The sequence below is a fragment of the Tetrao urogallus genome (genome assembly GCF_951394365.1).
Source record: "Tetrao urogallus genome assembly, chromosome: 15".
Classification (NCBI taxonomy): Eukaryota; Metazoa; Chordata; class Aves; order Galliformes; family Phasianidae; genus Tetrao; species Tetrao urogallus.
In genome coordinates, this window is record NC_136828.1 from 6980325 (window position 1) to 7004100 (window position 23776).

Here is a 23776-nt window from a genome sequence, read left to right on the forward strand (position 1 = left end):
CACTGCAATGAGTCCACATCAGAAGCCCAACACCTATTTTACATGAAAATAAGCAAAACTGCTGGTATGGTTTGAGTTTTCCTACCACAAAACACTTTTTAAACATACTTTCTGACTATATTTTTAATTTAAAAACCTGCCAGCTCCCACCAACAACCTCCTTTTGCTTCAATCATATCCATCTCATCCACACCACTCCAACTATGCACACTGCAGGATCACGGGAGCATTAGCCACTGCTCAAGCACTTTGCTTTCATTGCTGTACACACACAGCAACCTTTATCAAAGTGCTCACTAAGCCCCTGCTGCTCATTTGGCCATTAGCTGCTCCCACACCTGCCCAGCTGCCCCTCTAATGCTCCCTAAAATGACAGCATTTTCCAGAACAGCAATTTGGTGACAACTAGGGCTGCTGGTCGTGAATTTTTCAGCCTTCATGCCCTTCATTTATAGTGCTATGCACTGCTCTCAGCATTTTCTTAAGATGCCATTCGCCAACACTTGTCTGCCCTCAAATTTGCTGCCCTGTTCATCTCCGTTACAAGATGTGTGGACTTTCCATCTACAAAGAAAGACATCCAGTTTCTGACTCACTGGTCAGATTCAGCTTTTGAGGATAAACCATTGATTTGGTTCCCTTTCCCAGGAACATCTCTTCCATAAGCAACGAGAAGCGTTTGGGCAGCTTTTGCATCAAGGAAACATTGCGTTTCTGTTCCAGTGACCAAGTGCTCCAGGCACACAGTAAAAACCACAGCCCTTCCATCTGATGCCTGACTGAAAATCCAGTACAAGTGGCAGCAGCTTCTGTGCATTTTGGATCCTGGCATATACATGTACTTTTGGCACATAGGCTATTCTCTGGTTTCCATCCACACAATGAGGTAGGGTTCATTTTCAGCCAAAACAACTAAGTGTTTTTCCATTACTCTGTCACATTCTAATTTCATCTGTCAAAACATGCACACGTGACCACAAAAAAGTTAACCTGAGAATCATTACGTCTGTGCATTACTGCTGGTATCTTTTTTTTTCCTCTTTACAGTGTCATGGCTTCACTGATTTTGGTATTGTTGGCTCTGTTTCACACATAGCTAAGGGCACAAGGGAGGCACACCACATTTTAGAAGCTCACTTCACCTAAAATTCAAGCACTGAATCTTGAAACTGCCTTTTATAAAGAAAGAAGTGCTGGAACACGGTTTCCAGAAGAGAACACAATCTCTGTACATGGTGTAATTACATCTTGGTGCACTGCAGAATAACGGCACATGGCTTACATGCCATTAATTGTGAGCAGTTTTGTTCCACAGGATGTTGTTCGCTGATAACTACTCAATTAGTGTTATTTTGCAATTAGTCTACTCACAGTAAATTTATTGCAACCAGAGTCATCTATGGTGCAGCAAATTAAAACGCTGTCTGGGCTCTATGTGCAGTGGCTCTTATATGCTTCTTAAACTGCATAGCTCATCACAGTCATTTTGTCACACTGACAGATTAGAGGTGCAGGAAAGCAGCAGCCACTGTCACTGGCAATCCTGAAAACAGGAGAAAAAGATAAATTTGTGGTCCAGCCACCTTTAGATCAAACCCAGTGAGTGCAAAAAACCCAATGCCAAAATTGTGAAAGCTAAACAAAGGCATACATTTACATGTCACTGTGTGCTTACCCATGCATATACAGAGGGTGAAATTTAATATTTGCTTAGTTGAAACTCCCATTCTTCTAAAATTATACAGAGGATTCTCCCATTTCCATGCTTTGAAGAATGGCTCTGCTCCACCTCGTATTTGGCATTTGTGAGGCTTATCCCCTCTGTTCCTGCAAATCAACCTCCTCCTGCCAAGTGCTTTGAAGTGTTCAGCTACACACACTGCAGGCATACAGACTGCTACTACCTGTGCATATTATACAGTAAACAGAGCTCCAGAGCCCTTTTCTCATGGCTTGAAGAGCGAAAGAAGGCGGTGTTTTCTAAAATGAAATGGAGCACTCTCCTCAGCAGCAAATGAGAAATTCAGATCTCTTGCCTCGGTGTGCCAGAGGAGCATTATCACTAAGAAACTCAAGGGAAAGCAGTCTGATCTGTGAAGAACTTTTTCAGTGCTGGTGAGTTATGTGGAAACAGAGTAGCTTGATTATTTTTCTACTTTATTTATGAGTTGGGCTTACCCCATAGGAATGAAGGTAGCAGAAAACTGCTAAGACTACAGTAGTGCCAACAGAAAATAAATCGGGCTCACTTGAGGCAGGTTTTCTGCCAGAATACCTTAGAAAAAACCTCCCAAAGAAACTGCTACTTATTTTTGTCTATCTAGGGCCACAGATCTGGGTCAAGCATAAACCCAGATGGATAATTAACAATAAGGATTAGGGCAGAGTGTCCCCTGGACTGTAGCAGCCTGTAGAAGCTGGCCCACAAGGAGGGCTGATGCAGAAACCACTCCTGATGACTCAACAGACCCAGTACCAAGCACCAACGAGAACTGCACGTCCAGCTAACTTGAGGGCTGTCATAATCCATATCAAGAGTGGAAAGCAGAGAATTCAGGGACTGATGCAGCCAGCAGGCCTGAAGTTGGGCTACTTTAATTGCAGAAAGAAGATCAGCAAGGGAAAGTCCCAGCTTGATACACACCTCTTTGTGGAGTTGTGCAATTGTAATTTATTGCTGCTCAAATTTTTAATCACACAGGGTCACCATGGCCATCCTAAATTGCACCCTTCCCATGGGAATAAAGGACTCTGCTGGGGAATAATGTGGCACATATCACTTGTGCTTTGCCAAAGAGGTTTAAGATTAAATTATTTTAAAGCCAAGAGTTCACATTTCAACTTCCACCTCTTATCAGTGCATCTGCCCTAGAGAAGGGCCATGGACAGGAAAGAGACAGTTCATCCAGGCCCAGCTTTGCTGAGCACCAGCTGAGTCCAGCTCACCTGGGGAGTCAGTGCCTGCATGGCTGGAGACCAGGCTGGAGATGGGCCCAGCAAGGAAGCAGCCAGCCCTGCTGTCTGCAGGATGCTAATCTCCATATCCCATCTGAAAAGAACTGAACTCCCCAGAGGGATGGTGTCAGACTTACTCCCCCCCCCCCCCCTTACCTTCACTGACTATATTTCCCCTCAAAACACACTTCTACCACCTCCAAACACTCCCTTCAAAATGAAGCGACTTACAAGCTGCCTGCTGCCCTGATCTTAGCTTTGACTTCAGATAAGGCTGCACCCAAAGCCTGTGACACCAGCTTCCTGGTCTGCAGCACTCGTGTCCTGTTTTCAGGCTGGGCTCATTGGCCAACGCTTACTCAAATTCTGAGCAAGGCAGACAACTCCTCCTGTTCCAGGCCCCGTCCTGCTGCAAGGCAGACACTGCAATGTCCTCAGAGGGACTACAGCCTGCCTGCTCCTGTTCTCATGGAAACAATGCTGCATTTCATACAGGTGGCAAACAACATGCTACTGGTGTTAACAATCCTTTCTTATAGGCTGAAGATGGTTACATCCTTTTTTTTTTTTTTTTTTTTTTTTTTTTTTTTTTTTTGCTTATTGCCTTTGGAAATAAAGTATTTGAAAGGAAAAAAAAAAAAAAAAAAGAGCCTGTAAGATCCTGTTCCTGCTGATAACAATTCAAGTGACTGTATCGCTTAACATTTATGACAATCCAGCTGGATGGAGTCACGTCCATGATTGATAGCTACGTTGAACAATTTTGTGGCTTTGATCAACCAAGACAGGATCCAATGGGATTAAATATTGGATGACATCTCAATGGAAACTGTAGCGCTGGGAACACATTTATACACAGAGATAATGGATGAATGTGCTTCTACAATGCATAAATATTTAAACTTTACAGCTCTGCTGAAAACGGACAGGAAATCTTTTTTCAAACCAAACTGAAAGGGATAGTGCTTATATGCTAAAAATAAAGGCTAACAAGTGCCTGGATGTCTGACTTTTGCTGACAGACAGCATATAGCTTTCTTGATGCATAAACTGGCAAAATGTCTAAACAGACCTTCCCCCCGCCAGCAATCTTGACAACAGGTTGTCTTATGTTCCCAAAAGTTGATAGCCAGTGCTTCACAAACCTCTTCTAATGAAGATCAATGCCTTTCAGGCGTATCTGGACCTGATGAAGACACCTTTGACCAAGGATGTGGATAACAGCAGCAGCAGGAAAGGTCCGAGACCACAAAACAGAACTCAATCTATGGATCTTTAACTGGGCTGTAAAATTTAACAGATCAACCAAGTGGTATTATAACAGAAAGAGACTAAGGCTGAACAGGAACCAGTCCTGAGGAGTACTCTAACACCTACTGGGCACCTTTGATTCAGGCATTCCTACACATCTATCTTAATAGCCCCTTATCAGATGCTTCAGAAGTCACTACTAAGTCTGGATCTCTTCTATAACTCTGAGGTCCCAGCCTGCCTGTGCACTGGCACCACTTGCACAAGCAATTCATGTCCTACTCAATATGCTGCTGCTTTATCACTTCCCCACAGCAGAGCTCCCAAGTCTGCTCCAGAACACCCTACATGTAACACAGGATGTACAAAATTCTCTGCCAATGAAATCTGGCTGTTGAAGCAGTAAACTTCAGCTGTCAGCATGGGCAGCCGGAAATAACCCTGAGGCAAAGAAAAGTCAACATTTTCTACAAAGATCCATCTGGTTAAATTAATACATTCCCAAATTATACTTCTTAAACAGGCCTCACTGCCTAAAATAAAAATTTGAATGAAACTTAATCACTGTTAACCCAAAAAACAGCATTCACAGTCTTTTTACACTTAATATTTTAAGGTGGCATATCCCCATAACTCATGAGCTGCTAATAAATTCATGTGTATTTTAAAATAAAAGCATATTGGACAATGACTCCATTTCACTACGTCTTTGGAGGGGAACTCAGTGATGCTGAGATTGCCATCGATGCCTGATTTTGCTGAATTCTTACCTTTCTGCTGATCTGGTTTTACTCTCCCTATAACTTGTTCTGCCTTCCCTGTCTCTCTTCCCATTCACGCTGAACTCTACATCTTCTACTCGCTCCATTAATTCTTTATCTCCAATATTGGCCCACAGTGTAAAGACTTGGAATTTTACCATGAATTTTACCAAAGGAAGAAAAACACCAAAATACATGTTATGAAAGAAAGAAACAAACCAAAAACAACCCCACAGCCACAAAGCAACAGTCACAGAGGTGGGAAATGAGGTGCTGATGCCATTCACTGTGGTAATATGCAACATCTAAGCTAAAAGCTTAAGCTTCTATTAGAGAGAGATATTCCTCTGGGGCACCTCCTTTTTTACACTCTCTGTGAAAACAGTTTAACCTCCAAATTCAGCCAAGAGCACCACGATCCTCCTCCTCTTCCCCTCTGTACCACACTGAGTCTACCCAATTGTAACCACTGCTCTGAGACGGTGCAATGAACAGGTAAGCTGTCAGGGTTAGAGGATGCAAGTAAATATTCCTCATGAAATAAACTAAACATTGTTTTCAAACAAGCACTTTACTATGGTGAAAGTTTACAGCTGAGTAAATGGCGGCTCATGAAGCGTTCTTACTGAAAGGCAGAAATGGGCTAGTGAAATATGCAAAGTGAAACCAAGCAGAGAGACGCCTGATGTATCTGACTGCACACAGGAACCACAAGCAACAAATCAAAGCCTGATTTAGGCAACAGTTGGCACCTGGCTCTCTACAGTAGTAATTTTGGAAATTCCTTTAGCTGATTAAAGATCATTAAAAACAGAAGCGAGTCACAGAACTGGATTTTTTTTTGTGCTTAAAAAAATAGTTACGTTTCTTACAGTTATCTCTTACAAAAATGCTTAGTGGCTCTGGTTCTTAGCTAGAATTCCACTGCAGAACCATTAAAAATGGCTGTAACAACAGTATATCTCATTTACGGGCTAGCAGAACACACCAGAACTAACTACAGTTGTTCTCTGATCCCAGAAAAGCAGGCAACTCAGTGACAAGACACGCACCTCAACTGTGCTTCTCTGCATCTGTAGATGAAGAACTAAAAGAAATAAAAGTAGCAGATAAATTCTCATATCACAAAGTGCAGTAAAAATCTGGGGGAAGTGAAAAAGAAATTCAGCATAAATCTACCAAGGATCCTGCGATACCCATATAACTCCCTGCTTAAAACATCCTCAGATTCTCCCCAGCTTTCCCAGACTACAGAAGTACATGTTTCTGCAGCAAAGTCCATTTCTTGTCATTAGGAATCCGTTTCAATCATATACAGTCCTACTCCCAAGACACTGCTTTATTTCTCCTTCATCACCTCCCGACTTACCCTCCAGCGTACAGAAACGTGTCACCTTCTCCGGCATCAGCTTTCCATGCTTGTGCTGACAGTACACATCAGCGATCTCCTGCCGACATTGCTTAGACTTTGCCCGGGACATGGCTGAGATTGCCTCTTTGCCCGTTACCTCGCACTTGGGTGGCTGGTCGTACCTCAGTTCAGGAGAGCTGTTTCCAGTTTTTTTCAGCGGCTGCTGTATGGGAGGCGTGTGCAAGTCCTTCAGGTTGCTGCTGCTGCTGTTCTTTCCAGGCTTATCACCCAACTGCACCACCTCATTGGAGCTCTTCCCCAGCAGCGAGTTCTCCTTTACCTTCTCCTCTTCCAGTTTCTTTCTCAAATGCTCCTTTTGCTTGCTAAGGGGTTTTTTCACCAGCTCAGACTGGTGTTTTTGCCTCTGAGTCCTGGGAGCAAAGTTACTGTTATCAATATTTTCAAAGTCCTTGGGGACCGAATTCTCATTATTGCTGTCTGTTCGTGTTTTCTCTTTCGGTCGGTGGGAAAAATAGCCATCCTATAAATAGAGAGAAAAATTACATTTTTCTTACTACAATACTCATGTGCAATGCATTACAAGCATTTCAAATATGAAAATATCAATAAATTATAGTCCAGCGTACTGGAAAATGTCATGTTACAGAAAGGTAAGGCTGAGGAAGTCACCTGAGCTCCGACATCAGTGCAGGCAACCACATCACCCACTGCCCTTCATCTCTCAGCTGGGCCTGACTCCATCTCAGATGGAGCAGGGGGTTTACAGGCTTGTGAGCAGTTGTTGACTGGAGAAGACTTTATCCTGACACCATTAGAATCAATGACAAAGCCCTCAGAAAGGCCCGGGCCAGGCCCTGACCACCAGTCCTCACCAAAGCACCCCCTGTCTCCTCGCCAGGATGAACATCCTGACCATGTGGGCTGTATTGTTCAAAACATGCTATACGAAGGAAAGGGAACGGACATGGTGCAATGTTTGTCTGCTGCAGAATAACACTGGCCTTCGTGATTTCCCCCCTCCACCTGTTACCATGGAAACTCAGCCCAGCACTGACTGCAATAGCAGATTTTTAAGAAGTCGCATTTTTATTTGCCATCAGACGGGTTACACTGGTGACAACTCCTGGGGAAAGCACAACAGGCCGCACGAGGACTGTGAAATCAGTGAACACCCTTGTTTGCTGTGCATTGGTGGGTGGGCTCCCTGGGAGCCAAGTTCCACCTCAGTACTGCCCACGTCCCAGCCCTGCAATGGCCACACTGCTCCCTGGCTTCCTGAGCCTGCTGTATGGCCTCCTCCTGCAGCTGTCCTCCAAATCATCTCCAAAACATGCTGATTAAACTCAGAAAGAACCCTAATAGGGAGGCAACTCCATAGCCTACTCCTGGACACCAGCATGGTCTGCACCGTGGCATGCTCTCTGCAGACAGAGGGATGCAAACTGTGCCACAGGGGGAGGCTGTTTGTCTGTCCAGCCTGCTTCAGGCTGAGGGAGCTGAGCCAGGCCAGGCCTGGAGTGCTGGGAGAGCGGGGGCTGCTGAGCATGGAGAAGAGGTGGCTCTGGGACCTCTCGTTAGCATCCATTAACACCTCAAGGAAGGTGCACAGAGGATGGAGCCAGGCTCCTTGCAGTGGTGCCAGGAGCAGAGGCACTGGGCTCCACCCAGAGCACAGGAGTTCTCTCTGTCCATTATCCAGCACTGTGCGACGCCCAGAGGCTGTGGGGTCTGCACCTTGCAGATGTTCAGAAGCCACATAGATGTGGGCCTGAGCAAGGCACCCTGGAACAATATCCCTAAAAGAGTAGGCCTGAGCCAGGCAGGCACACTCTAAGGCCGTAGAAATGCTAACGGCAGAGAAGGGAGGTGTGCGACAGCAGAGGGTTGTGGGCACCATGTCCTCCAGCCACAGCAGAAGCTGAGGATGGCCGAAGCTGAAAGTGTCCTTCACCAGCACTTCTAAGCCTTTGTCGCTCTTTATGCCGTCTTGAGCTGCTCATATTCTCATGGGGATCAGACAGGCGTGAAAGAAATCCTCAGCAAAAGGGCAGAATTAATTCTGAGAATGTACAAAGAACAGGACAACATCTAAGTTCTCCCAAATGCTGAGAGCTGGCTACGTGGCTCCCTTCAGACCTCCGCAAACCTCTCCTGGCTGGCACGCAATTGACAAATTGAATGAACGCATTCACAGGAGAAAGTCTGTAAGACAGAAAAGGAAAAGGAGGACAATCCCAGGGACATCAGAGAGCACAGCAATCTCTTAGAGGAAAGACACAGAAGACCAGAACAAGAGGCACCTATATGTGTAAATGAATATGAAATCGGAATCTCTGCTCCAGCCGCAGAAGCTAGCCCTCAGGCTAGCAGGTAACACTCTTTTAGACTCATGGAACAGGCAGTATCTCTACTTATTAAAGTGCTCAACAGCAGACAAAAGCAAGGGGAATTGTTACTAAAACATTTGATGACCAGGTTATAAATATTGATAGGCTTTTTTTCTGCCCAGCACTCTCTCCACTCCTGCTAGACTAAGCAGGCAGAAAGCAGTGCTTGCCAAATCACAGCAGTGGCTAACGATGACTGATGGGAGCCATCCTTAGCACCTACCAACCACATCTCACGTCCCAAAAATTTCAGCAGTGCTAGCTAATTGTTTTCTCCCACCTCTTCTATGAGGAGCTATTTCACAGTCAGATTTCAGCGACAAGGAGGCTGAGATAATGACTTGTCCAAGGTCACACAGCAAGCCAGCATTGCTTTGACCTCTGCAGCTCAGCAATGAGGAATGTTTGAATAGTTTATTCATTAGAAGATCTGGTGAAGTGATTCTCTTCCACGAATATCTCAGCTTGCAAGTAGCTATTGCAAATGGAATGCAGAGGTTTTTCACCAGACAACTGTTTTTCAAACCAAATTTTTAATTTTTGAGAAAGCGCATCTTTTTTTTTTTTTAAAAAGTCTCATTTTTAAGAGTAGAAAGCACACAAAATCAATTTTTTTCTATTTTTTAAACAAAGGAGTAAGATTTTTAAAATTTATGTCTCAGTGAAAGAGCAACAAAAAAGAAACCAACAAAAAATCCCACCAAAAACAGTTTCAAGACAGCACTTGCTCCTGTGAGCGATCAAACAAAAAGAATTCCTCTATTTTCAGAGCCCAACTCTTTTTACTTATCCTATATCTCCAATATATCTTCAAAAAGAAAAAGACCCCTGACCCCAGCAGCGAACTGCAAACAGAGCAAGACAAATATGAAGCTTATTAACACCTCTTCCGAGGTGCTGCTGCTCTGAGTAATGGCCCAGCGCTTCAGATGTTTGATAGCTGCCATGCTCCTTTCTTGTTCAGCCAACTTCTGAACCTCAGGTTGGCTATGCCAGTAGTACACTTCATCTTGCTTTATTTTAATGCAATGATAGAAACATCTTGCATTTATATACACAGAACAGCTCTGAAAACATAACCACACTGCAGACACACGTTCTCTAAGCTGTTGCTAGAGCTCAACTTTCCCTCTCACTCTATGATCAAACGCATACGTACCGACCCCTTTTAATAGGGGCAATAAGCTGCACCCAGCCTCGCAATGAGGCAGGAACCACTGCGAGCTACCTGGGGCTGGGGATACCTGGATGGTTAAACAACAAGTGAAATGAGACACAAGAGGCTGCAGTCGCTGCATGGCTGGTGAGATCAAAGCCGTGCTGGGGTCATGCTGACATCCCCAAGGCTGCCTCACTGGCCAGCCATGTCCTGGCGGTGGGGATGCAATGGCTCAGGGCACCTGCCTGTGCTTGCTCAACATGGGGCCGGGTCCATCTTGGGGCTCTTGTGTTACAGCCATTTGTTTCATACTTATGAGATAGTGATGTAGATAGCACCCTGATGGCAATGGTTAATTGGGTGTACAAACATATGAAAATAAACAGGGAGGCTTTTCCCTTGCTTTTTTTTTTTTCCACCTGCTTATATGAAGCTGAAAGACAACACTCATCTAAAATGCTATTAATACTATTAGCATAAATTTTATGTCCCAAACACTTCCTGAGCTATTTATAGTCCTTAAACTTCAGCAACTTGCATACATGGAATATGAAGGAAAATATGAAAGAGGAAATGAGAACTTTGTGTTGCATTTCAATGACAGCCGTGCAGAGCTACAGGGACATGGCTCGGCAGCAATGCAAGCACCCTTATGGTTAGTTCTCATCATTAATATAGCTGAAGGCACTCTCTGTCTGTTACTGGAGCATTCCAGCACTCAGAAACTCGGCCAAAACACCTGGCTGCAACAATGAGAAAAAGTCTATCTTCTGCATCAAACTCTTTCCAAAGCCTCCAAAGGCCACGATGGGACCTTTCTGTGTATCTTAGCAATTTTCCCTCTCTGACTCTCACTAAATGACTTTTCAGATTAAAAAAAGAAAAAAAAGGAAAAAAAAAATAAGGAAACAAAGAAATATGCTGTACCACAAACAGCATATTGATAAGGGAGGAGAGCAGAATTCCACTATTTTTTGCTTTTTTTTTTTTCCCCCCAGTAATTCTTCTAATGCCCACAGTAAGAAATTGGTGCGAACGCTCTGCCCTCAGCCCCTACCTGATGCCCCATGCAGACACCTCCATAGCACTAAAAAGCCTTCAAGGATGAGGTGTGGGGCCTCTCCTCTTACAAATCGCATCTGACACAGGAGAGTGGTAGAAAGCCTTGATGAAACCTCAGGAGAAAAAAGCAAAGTAAACAGAGGATTTACTGGCATAAGGTTCACCTCTTCAAACTCTTCTCTCCCTTCAAGTGCTTTGCTCCCCTCTGGGAAATGCCTTTCCAAGTGTACACGCTGGAATTTGAGAAGACAAATGTATCACAAGCGCTTCAAAGGCAGACACAAAACTAAGCTGGGCTTTAATCGCTGCCTGCCTGGGGGCACGGAGAAGACCACAAAAGCTCTGCAGAGACAGCATCTGGGAGGAGCGAGGGCTAAAAATACAGCCCAACTGCAGAACAGCTGTGCCAACCAGGAGGCGTGTATGTACATCAGTGCATACCGAACACAAAGTGAACAGGGCACCCAACAACTGCCATGGCTGGACACGTTCTGATTGCAGCCTCAGGTGAGCCTGGTGCACCCACACCTGCTGATGCAAAGAGGGAATGCCACCAAGCACAGTCTCTACCTCTCAACAACTCAATTCCTTCTCAGCAACTTTCATCAACTATGCACAGTGTAATGGTTTCAAGGCAGGACCCACACGTGTCAGCAGGACAAGCTTTGCAGGGAGAGGACACGAAGCTCAGCACTTAAAAGTTTGCAACAGCAGCAGCTGCTGACAATAAATCACATTCATCTGCAAAGTTTAGGAGTAGAGACAAAAGCAGCACATATGGGCTTAACCAGGCTATAGGAAGATGGATTTCTCTTGCTCTGCAATACTTATTTTACTATGCTGGATTCACTGCAGACTTTGTGCCATGGATATAAAATATGTTCAAGTCAGGACAAAGAAATCCCGGAGAAAGATCACAGTGAAATCATGCGTTGCCACTTCTGGCAGTGCTACACAATCTGTATCAGAGGATTTGCTGTTCAAAAAGTCATCCCTTCCAGCTTTGGACCAACTATTTGTAAGCAGCACCTTCCCAACTCTCAACGCACTTGCAAATTACACTGAATACATTACCAAAAAAAAAAGAAAAAGAAAAAAAAAAAAAAAAGAAAATTATACTAGGACCAAATTAGAAGCAGAGAGCTTATTAACATAGCTTCTATGTATCCACAGTCAAAAATGAAAGTAGCGTTTTCAAGACAACACCTAACAATGTTATTTTTCTTTTGTACAAACTTAATCACGTTCATAGAATGCTCAGAAAAATATTATTAAAATCACCATTCTGGTATTTGCAAAAGAATAGTTTTCAGGCAGACACAGATCAAAACAGACTCTACCCAAATCCACCCCATTTGAGAGGGCTCCTGTAACAATCACTGAGTTCTGCAGGTTTCAAACACATACCACTCAAGAGCCAAGCAATCTGACTCGTATTTCCATCACACCCATCTGACTTTGGCTGTGCTTCTCCTGCAGCCTGGGAACCACGTGGCTTCTCTTGGGGGACAAACCACAAACCTGCATTTGCACATCCTTCTTGTGCAATGTCTGTAGCTCAGCTGACAAACATGCTGCTCCTGCTGCCATTCTGCTTCTGCAGAGAGGTGCCAATCAGGTCAAAATACTTTTCTCCTCACGTTTTAAATGCCAGCTCTGTTTACAGCCTTTCTAAAGAAACCCTTGGAGGACTTGCATTGCTCTGCAAGCGCTGTATTTCAAAGCTCAGGTGTGACGCTGTCATGTCTATCACCAAACACAGCCTGAGAGAAAGATTTCCACAAACACAAAGTTTAGGTCCTAACTGTATCTGGTCCTCAGAAGGTCAGGGAGAGGCAAAGTGCCACGTGCTGCATGGCGACAACCCTGGCGTGGAGAGTCTGAATGACGCTGGGGCCTCTGTATGTGAATACATGACGATTCAGCAATAACACACACTCCCAAACTGGGAAGGAACGCTCTGTACCACAGGGCATGGATGAGATCACAGCCAACTACATACTGATTGCTTCTGATGCTAAAAATAACAATATAACATTATTGAAAAGTAATGTTTGAAGCTCAAAGCTATTGCATGTAGCAAGAGTCTGAGTTGTTCTCCAAAACCTGAACGGGCTTTAATTTGCCAAACTCCATCTTTATCCACGCAGAATGAACACACTTTGGTATACTGCCCACTATTTCTATAGCTTATCAGAGAACGGCTAACATGCAGACAAATGGGCAGCCAGTGGGAAAACAGAGTGAGGGCACTGCAGGCAGCTCATGTGTGGCTCAGGGCTCTGACCCCAAGCACTGCGCCCAGCAGTGCTCAGAGCTGCTCCTTGTGGCAGCAGGACTATGCTCCTTTCATTGGAGGAGTCATCCATTGCCATCCCAGTATCACGGAAGTCCTACAGAGGCCACGCAGATGGAGGCACCATGTGCAAGCAAGCCCTGAATGGAAGCGCTCACAGTCTTTCTCTGGCACGACCTATTTCCTCTCCAAGTACAAAACCCTGGGCTTGCTGCGCTGAGAAGCACGTATCTATCAACGCTCCATCCCACACAAAGCTGGCATTGTTCCACAAGTAACACAGACATCAGGATGTGCAGCTGCGGGGCAGTGCCCCGAGGGGCACAGGACTATCTATTCGGCCGGTCCTGAGACCAGGAAGGATTTAACAGCACTACATGGGAAGATAATTAAATAAAGTCTCCTCTTCGTTCAACATTAATTACAGCTCTGTGACATCTTATTTTGTAATGCTAGTTAATTACTCAATAATGATACCTTCCAACTGCCAAGGAAGTCAGCGGATGGCATCCCTACAAGTTAAGGCTTCTCCTGGAGCACAGCCCTCCTCCTGTGCTCGGACCTTGGCACACTCGAGAGCCGTTTCTTTGTCAAACCACAGGGAATCACAGAATGGCTTGGATTGGAAAGGACCTCAGAGACCATAATTCTGTAAGAATCCATGGGAAAAAAAAAACAACAAAAACCACCAAAACATCGTCTCCATCACTGTAGAATAAATCTGACAGTGTATCTGTATGGAGTCATCCCAACTCGTCTGCCAGATGCTTACTAAAGGATGGTCACCATCAGAATAGTAGCAAATAGTAATCTATTTATTTATCTATTTAGCAAAAAAGTCATTGCAAAGGATTTTTAAGGCTGAGCATAACAAGAGGTACCACTGCTGGTACTGCGCTGCCAATCTCAGCACACTGCAGACATCTTGTTGCTCTGTCAGAATGAACATGAAATTAAGGACTTTGGTTGAGGATGTGGCTGATGGGCCACGAGACCTTGAAAAATGAGTGCTTCTGGCAGGTTTGGACAGGAGCACAGCCAGAGAGCAGATGGAGAAGCGACAGCAGATGTTAAAGCAGTTAGCTTTGTCCATATGCTTTTCCATTTTGCTGTAATAAGTACATTGTACTTTAATCGTCAGATGCTGAAGACTTGTGAGAATCATTCTGTGAGCAATGTATGAACCAACTTCGTGCCTGACATTAAAGAGAAAGGCACAAAGGGTGGAAACAAATTTATTGATTTAGAACTTGAAAGCTGGTAGAGATGAAAGATGTAACGGCATCAAATGCAGTCCGCCAGTACGTACAAAGATCATGAGAAGAAGTGCTCACTTGGACTTAAAGGGAAATTCCAACACTTGAAAAAGCACCAGCCCTTCAGGAAACAGCACTAACAAATACCATCACTAATACATAGGTTGCTCTGAAAGTAACGCCTCCTATTTATTTCTACGGAAACTGCAAGAGATACAAAGAGCACAACAGCACTATGTGATAGAGAAAACTCCCAGCTACAAAGCACTATCTTTCAGCATAGTCCCCAACATTAGCTGTGCATTTTTGTCAGTGATGAACAAGAGCTGCATGTCACAATCATATAAAAACCTGCACCAGCGAAGGTGACCCACTGCCCCCACTGCTGAAGTGCACCACCTCCCCGTGCTACATCCATTGCTGGTCTTCATCAATATTCAGCAAACAAGAATGCCCATGGGTGCCATTTTTTTTCTGCATGGAGGAATTCAATTCCATCCCTTTGCTTCATCCACCCTTCCACGTCAGATGCCGTTGTGTCAGAGGGCCCCTCTGCTGCTGTCTGTCACACAGCAACACCGTGCAATGGGATGTTGGTGGGAAGGTTCAACCTCTGCTGCCATCCCACCAACAGCTGCCTCTGACATCATGGGCCGACATAAAACAGGTGACATTACTTTCAGAGCAGCTCTCATAGAAGGTGCATACTTTTTCCTTTTGTATACATGCTATTTTTGCAATAAGGTAAAATATAGAATAAATACAGCTTCAAAACTTTGGCTGCTTTTCTCGGAACAGTTTTTCTGTGTTTTTTTTTTCTGCTAGCTTGCGTTTGACTTTGAGTGATTTGGATCATGTAATAACACCACAGAGCACCCCTCAAGAGATGGAACAGATTTTCACATTTCCTGCAGCTCAGTGCAGTGCCTAAATGAGCAGCTCTTTCGCATTAACAGTAATTTCAAATGTTCATCTGGCTATTAGAGTCTGGAATAAAACTACAGGGAACTGTGAAAGCAAACATCTGCAGTATTTTAAAAACTGTCAGCCTTCTTTTCTGCTATCTCAGGCTCTTCAGGAAAATCTGTACTTACAGAGAAGGACTGGAAGATACCTAAGACTATTTTACTCAGTCTGTAACAGAACTTGCTTTATAGTCAGGAGCTGCCCCCAGCTTACAAATGCTGCTCTCTTCCATGCAATGCCTGACCCCGGCTCAGGCAGCTCGCAGCGCTGGTGGAGCAGCTGCCCTCCAACACTGATGGCATTTTCAACCTCCTGGCCTCATTTCAACTCAACCCCATCTCTGAACAGAGCTCAGCACAAGAGATGAGGGAGGACTGAACCGAAGGGCAAAATACAGTTTCTAAGGAAGCTCAGGAAAAACCCTGGAGGTTTGCTTGTCCTTTTTCTCTTTTTTTTTTTTTTCTTTTCCTTTCCCCCACAGCTCCTTCCCAAGGGAAGGTGGATGGTACAATTCTCCCAACAGACACGAAGGAGCTTCAAGCCCAGACGTGAAGGTGCCTACATGAAGTCAGCACTTTCTCAAAGGAAAGGCGATTTAAGTGACTTTTTGTATTAATGCCCATTATCCTGTGCTCGTCAAACAGGACCCTCAAGCAGCATTTGAAAAATGCTGCACTTTCATAGAGTAAAAAAGCAACTGCCACTTGTGCCTCACAGATTTCTACAGGACAGATGGTTACGTGTGGAGGGGGCTGCTCTGGGGAGGGCAAAACACAGCTCTGGGCCCTGGAGCACGGAGTAGGCCCTGGTAGCGAGAGCTATTCTGGTAATGAAAAGAAAACAGTGTTTTGTGTATTTATGTATTTGTGCATACAGCAAGTTGTACCACTTAACTGTGTGACAAGGGTGCCTAGAAGGGCGGTGCTGTATAAATAAAGAACACCAAGTGTTTACTGGGGTAAAGTTTGGCCACTGGAATGCAAACTCCAACACGACAACCACACTGCACACCCATCACCTGCCAACTTGTTTGTCAATTCCCAAACTCACCAGAAGATTCTTCTCCTGCACTGCAGTGTCAGTGATCCATCCCACAGCAAATAACGTGGCTATGTGAACTGAACTCTTTGCCTTCATCCTTATTTCTTTCGGCCAAAATTCAGCCCATATACACTTAACGTCTTTCAGAGGAGTAGTAAACACTCGAAATTGCTTCCTGATGATTTGTTATTAACTAGATTCCAACTAACTTCAACTGGAGAACAACTCCAACTCACATCTAAACAATCTCGGACAGCCCACAGTGAACTGCTGAGAAACACAATCAGATTTCTGGCAGCTATGGAGATTAAGCATAATTAAAGTACGGATGGTAGAAACCGAAGACCCCCTCACATACAAATGAAAATATCCTTGTAAAATACGGTCAGTTTAACACAAACATATTCAGCCTTAATTAGGTAGAAAATCTATTTAGATAAATACAATACAAAGAATAATAATGAACTTCTGGATTACATTTTGTTACTTGGAGGGAAAATACAACACAAATAAATGGGAAGTAATTGGAGCTTATTTAATAGTCTCAGACTATCAGCTTGAACAACTATAATCGTTAAAGACCCTGCAGTGATCTTCTACCGATAAACGTTGTTAAATCAGAATTACAATATGACAAGCATGAACAGCAAAGCCTATTAATACAAACAGCACTAAAAGAAACAGATTAATTCCAAGCCTTTTTCAGCTGCCCAGCACCACGAGAAGCCTTTGAACCAAACATTCTAGAAGGAAAGGTCTCCACATTTCCTCTATTTTGAGTAAGACTGAAATAGGAACATTTAAATATGTAGAGCAGCTGCAGGTAAGCAATGGCTGTCCGGCATTAGAAACACATCAACACAGAGCTCAGCATTCACTGCTCAAGGTGAGCCAAGCAGATCCCTTCAAGCAAGTCTCAAGCACTGCCCTGACCCTGAGGACCACGAGGGACGGATGGGTGTTTGCAGCACTTTCTTGTAGGATGGATCTGGTAAACCTGGTACCACATCTTGCTGGTGGAAAACCAACTGCTGCCATTTAATTCCTACCCACGGAAGGCATCTTCCCTCTAACATCTCTTCTCCATCCCTTCCACAAACACAAAGAGATGCTGGATGGACTCTTCTACTGCTCTTTCTCTAAGGACAGCTTTGAAGTCCCCTTCCCCAAAAGTTACCCCAGAGCTGCCCCAGACCTTCTGTGCAGCTTCACCTTTGCCAGCCATGCCCTGCTGGGGCAGAGACGGGTGTGCCTGGGCCAGGCTCATTTCATCACAGCCATAGTCTGCCCCCTGTCATAGCTACATGTGGTTTGGCCATATTTTCTGCCCCTGTAAACAGGCATGATTCATACAGACCCATGGCTGTATGCCAGCCAGTAGTAGGAGATGATTTAATTAAATGGAATTAATTCAAGCCTCCATTAAATCAGGCTCAGGCGCTAACATTATCAGGAATGCGCCCTGTCACGCTGTGCACAGGTCACATCCCCAGACCTGTCACAGACTGCCCAGAGGGGTCACATCCTGCCCTGTGCCTTCACAGGCCGCTCTGCAGCTCCCACCTGGAATTCTGTCAGGAACAAGGAACTGCTCACACTAAGGCAGCAGCCACTTCTTACCTGACAGCACTGCCTGGGTAGCACAGGGTAACATTGACTTTGCCAGTCACTCTCACAGCCTGTGAATGCAAAGATCCCAAATCACAATGCACTCCATTATTTTAACTAACAGAACTGTTAGCGCATCATAAAAGTACTTCCTTCTAAGGGCAACCACAGCAAAGGTTTGTATTTACAGCCTGCAGCTTTTATGGTGACCTAGAGCTAACTTTGCCTCAGGGACACTAAGGAAGCACTGCTTCTGAAGGCATGGGGAAGTTCAGCCCATAAGAATGCTTCTTTATTCCTGGTGGCTGCCCCAGGAATATCCCCTCCTATTCTCCTCACAATCTACCTGCCAGGGAGAAAACAGTAAATCATTGCTAACAAAATATTTGATCAAAACAGCAGGTTTGGGCTGTGTTATGAAACCTGTTCCAGCAGCACAGGACTGTGCACTAGCAGCTCCACAGCCACACTTGCAGACCTCATCCATGAGCAGTACATGGGAAGTCATGCAAGCGACCTCAGCAGCACAGACCTGAGCAAGCACCAGCTTGCAGCACACCTAAAGGTTTGCTAGGGACCAATCTCTTCCAAATCAGCTGAAGTCTCAGTTGAAAAAATAAATTACTACTACGTATAATAAGATCAATGAAAATCCGCTTGACGGTCAATAAATTTTCTTTTGACTTCCTCCTATCTTTCCCATTCTAAAGCAGCAAAATAACATAAATGGAGTTTGATAAAGCGTAACCTGTGTCAACAAATAGATATTGTACAAATATTTATCAAATTTACCTGGGATTTTGATTAGTCATGCCCTACATCATCAGCATTGGTCTATAACAAGCTTAGAGTGGGAATATGATGTTACCAATTGGCAGCTGTGGCATTATTTCCACCTAAGTGGATTTCAATGGGTAGAGGAAGTGGCAGGATGGAGTTCCTACCATCAACCACCCAACTAGCCACTCTTTTCTGTCCATCGGGATTTTTTTTTCTTGATTTTGCAGCAGTCATCAGCTCCCAGTAACCATCATGGTAATGGTGAAAGGCAAAGACACCATTCACACCAAAGTGCTTACAGGGAGGAGCTGTCAGTCTTGCCTCCATTACAAGCATATTTAATAATCTACAGCATTCCTGATGCACGTGCTCCTGTAATGCACCTTTTAAAAGAAAACTCTTTCCTGAAAATTTCCTGATTGCAGAAGAAAGCTTCATTTGCAGAGACAGCACAACAGAGTACATAATATGGTCCATGTTCTGTTTTTCAGAATGTGCATTTCCCATTAGTATTTCTTACTACGCAACCAATTCAAGTACCAAAGTGACACCTGACAAGTATAATGCTATATATTATCAACAGAATAATAATACTCCAGCAGAGTAATCTTTCCAAAAGGTTTGAAGGAAATGAAGAAAATCTCTCTCTAATCTTATCTACGATGCAAAAGCTGCCAAGATGAGGGCACTGCCAAAAATCTTCCTACCGCAGCTATCAGCATTAGGAATTTGAAGCTAGCTGTTTCTAATCTGTGTTTTTTAAGGATGGATGTATCAATCACTACACGGAGCAAAGCCTGTGACACACACACTGCTCCATGTGCTTTTTGTGATGGCTGCAGATAAAGCTCTGCTGGCTCACAAGGCCTGGCACTTTGCTTAGCTCTTTCCCTATATCCAAGGCAAACAGCAGCTATTATCCTGCCTGCTCATCCACTACCTCTCAGTAATGTAATGCTGCTCTGAGAGAAACAGCAAATTTAGCAAGTTTCCAGGATTTTTGTCCTTGCACATATCCACCTTTCTCCAGAAAAGCTCCTCGTGTTGGCAAGTTGTTGGGATTTTATTTTCCAAACTCTGGGGCAAAGCTCTGACCCCACAGCACTAACAACACACAGCTACAGCAAAGAGAGCAAAGCAGGAGAGCACCCGGCTCCCCAAATTCTCCCTTTGCTTTTCCCACCCTCCTGCTGCCAGCACCATGCTGGGGGAGCATGGCCACGTGAGAAGGATGGCACAAAGTGTTTGCTCAGGACTGCGCCGGATGGAATACCAATGCAGCCCAGCAACAAGCTGAACAGCCAACAGGAAGGAGGAAAAAAACCCTCTAAAGAAACTAAAGAAACAAATAGCCGGAGATGAGCTTTCCCAGCAGGTAACACATTGCAATTCTGAGCACAGCCGTATCACAGAGCAGCACGTGCAACAGAGATGGCTCCTCCAGGAAAACAAGCTCCAGGTTCCCACTGCTCATAAAGACAGGGCTACTTCTTCTTGTCAGCAGATCTGGAATTGTTGCCTTTTATAATTCCTTATTAGCATCAAATTATGTTAGCCGAGCAGACTTGAAGAAACCTGATCCAAGCAGAAGCCTGCTGTAAATACCGATGTGAAAAGATGCATTTCGCATGTGATGAAAGCCGAGAATGAGCTGTCGTCTCCACTTAGTTTAACTCGTGCACTGTCCTTTATCATAGCAAAAGCCTTCAGCGAGAAGAAACAATGTTAGGTTCTGCCTAGGGCCCAGATTCTCAGCTCATGCTCAAAATAATTTTATGCTCTTCCAAAAGGAAAGCCTTTGAGAGCATGCTAACATCTGCATGGGCTATCACTGGTTCCCAGTTGCTCCAGAAGATTCAAAAAGAGCAGGCAGAGGTATCTATCAGGCAACGTTTACTCTTGGCATCGAAATCTCTACACCTTGAAAAGGGAACCAGATTACTATCATTCTTAACTCTGACCCAATGATGAGTTGGACAGTTTCCAGTAAACAAGTGGGCTGTTACAGAAGCAATTAAAATAAGCAGAATCACTTGAATTATTTTTTCCTTCCTTGTTTGTGAGTAAATGTGTGCTGTCGCCAAAATTCCCCTGGAAACAGAAAACAGCAGTGACAGCCAGGAGGGGCACCTGAAAAATCCCCCCAGTGGCCTCTCTGCCACCGGCTGCCCGCGAGAGGGGCACAATCCCAGCACTGCACAACAGCTGGAACTACAAATGCACACAGCCAACACGACCATTCCTGTACGTGAGCAATGACTTCAGTGCTGGTTTTACAGAGCGCGGTGAAGTGCCGGCAGCGTCTGCCCAGAAATCACTGCGATGGAGAAAGAATTAGTTGAGAAGTTTTTGCAGGAAATGATTTAACACGAGCCCTCTTCACTGTAAGTTCGGCATTCATTAGATGCAAAAAGTCTTTAAGAAGCAGCATTTAATTACTCACGGATTGTTTTAATTGCTATTACAAAGCAGTAGCTCCTAATTACAGATCACATTCATACAAATATGATCTGATTGTGATCGCTAGGACTTACTGTAGTGCTCTTGTTCACCAACACAGCGTCTTTGTACTTAAAGTACAATTATGTCATTAAAAAGCCACAGGAACTTCATCATTAATGTGTGGGTAGCGTAATCTTAATTTTCTCCTGCAGATATTGAGCTGAGACCAATCATGCAAGATTTTCCAGTATGTAAAACAACTGTCACTTTTCATTACAAAGACTACGAAGCAAAGGGAACACTGAAATAACAGGGCTGAAACAACAGCTTTCCAGATTTAGAAAATCCCTTGCCACATGCTGTCTAGGAGCACTTTGTTCAATGGCTACATTTTCCCAGGAGTTCTGAAACAAGGTGTAATGTCCCTGTGTTCAGAATTCCATTCTAGGTCAGCAAATCAGTCAACAACAGACCATTCCATTTATCCTTCATGCTGATGACGGTACAACCTCAAGCATTTGGGAGGATTTCTTTTTTTATTTATTTAAGAAAACCCAACTGAAGATCAGTGCAATTGCCAGAGGCTGAAGATTTTAGCTCATGATAGTACAAAAAAAAAAAAAAAAAAAAAAAAGGTCAGGCAGACTGAATGGCAAAATGTATAAAACCAAAAGTAATGCCTGATTCAGAAATGGGAGATGCAGGGAAAAAAGCCTTCAACAATAACTCATTTCAAGGAAATGCAGATACTGACGTCAGCACATAGGGACGTGAAGGTAGACAGTCAGCCTTCAGAAATGTTGAATAAAGGGCTCAGCTCTCCGAGATCCTGAACACTAGGCAAAATTAGGACGGAAGAAGGAAAATGCAAAGCAAACAGCTTTATAAAATATAATAAATGCGAATATATATGTAAGTAAAGTAAAAAACATTCACTGGAAAGTATGTGGTATATAAACAATGAGAAAGGATGAGGAGTTCATAAACGCTGTTATGGTTATTCTCCCAAAGCCCCAGACAGCTGAACGAAATGAACCCCAGGTTGGGTCTGCTCAGCACTTATTTGGCCCTCAGCTTCATCTAGATTGTAATTTCTGACCCAATCCTGAACCGTGCTGCTCAGCACCCCTCCTGTCAGATGCCATGTACCAGGTACAAGGCTCTTTGTGTGCTTTCCTTTTAATCTCGTCAAAGCTTCTGTTTTGCTGTTCAATAGTTCACCTTTTGTCTGACTGCTGCCCTTGCTCAGGTTCCAACCTTTGCAGATCTGAGGACCTGTCAGACAAGGAACAAAGGACTCTTTTCTAAATGGATAAAGGAACATAAAAACAGCCACGGGTCAGATCCTGCTCGCTGTTATGACAGCGGACTGATCTGTGAAGTGCTGTCAGGATGAGTCAGGCTTCTTCATCTGCTGGCTTCTCCAGTGAAAGCTAATGAAATCCCCCAAACTTTTCAGCCTTAAAGCAGCAGCACAGATTCAGGCGAGGACCAGAACAGAACACCATTAGTAATCAACAAAGCCTGAGTTTCCAAACACTTGAGTATCCCAAGTTGGTCCTCTATGCCATGGTGCTGCAAAGCACAAAACTACAGTACTAAGGGATTCATCAGATCCAGTGGCATTCCCTGCCCTCACAGCAGAACAGATCTCTACCATGGCACTGCGTGATATTCATGGAATTTTTGTCACTATCTTAAAGCTTATGTGGATAATGTTCAGTAAAGCTGTATTAATTAATATCTCCTACATGTGTATATGGTGATGGTCTTGCAAAAGTAAGAAAGAGGCATTAAATGTAGTGTTAAAAAACACATTCAGCCTGCATGTATTATCTGTTTTCATGTGTAAAATGAAGAGTTAACCGGGCACCTCTAAGCCAGGATAAAGCTGCTCCAACCCAGCAGCTTTCTCTCTGACAAAATCTGGCTTATGGTATCACAGAAAACAAAAATGGATGCCTCACTCCTTTCTCAGACAACTCATTGTTTTTTACTTGCTGTAAGCCCCTGCCCACCCTGCTGGTTATGCACTCTTCCACCAGCAGAGTGGGCCAGGAAAAGCACATCCATCATCTTTCTACAGCTTTCTTTCCCCAGTTCGCCGTATCAGAAAAGAGTCCCTGTTTCTCCTGCATTATCCCCCCCTCTAACAGACTCATGTTGACGCTGGAGATCTTCCTCCTGTTTTTAAGTACCATTACAGTCCTTACGAAAATGCACACAACGGAAATACTCATAAATTCACAGCTTTATAATAGACTACAAGCACTGAAGGCCAAACTAAACTCAGCATGTGTCTCTTTTTTCCCATGATGATACACTTACATTTTACATGTAACTCACATTTCCTGATTTTTCTTCTAAAACCAAGTTTCAGAAAGGCCTGTTTGTCTCCACTGCAACCTCGTAAATTTGCAGCCTGTCCTATAAAGCAACA

At 44.1% G+C, this 23776-nt stretch overlaps 1 protein-coding gene across 1 annotated transcript in view; it reads right to left on the reverse strand.

Moving 5' to 3' along the window:
• Positions 1-23776, reverse strand: part of XYLT1 (xylosyltransferase 1) — a gene marked incomplete at both ends in the record, with an annotated part of 144293 nt that overhangs the window by 69359 nt on the left and 51158 nt on the right. The window contains one exon of the mRNA XM_079542950.1: positions 6337-6859. Within this exon, the coding sequence (XP_079399076.1) occupies positions 6337-6859 (523 nt within the window). The remainder of the gene's footprint in view (positions 1-6336; positions 6860-23776) is intronic.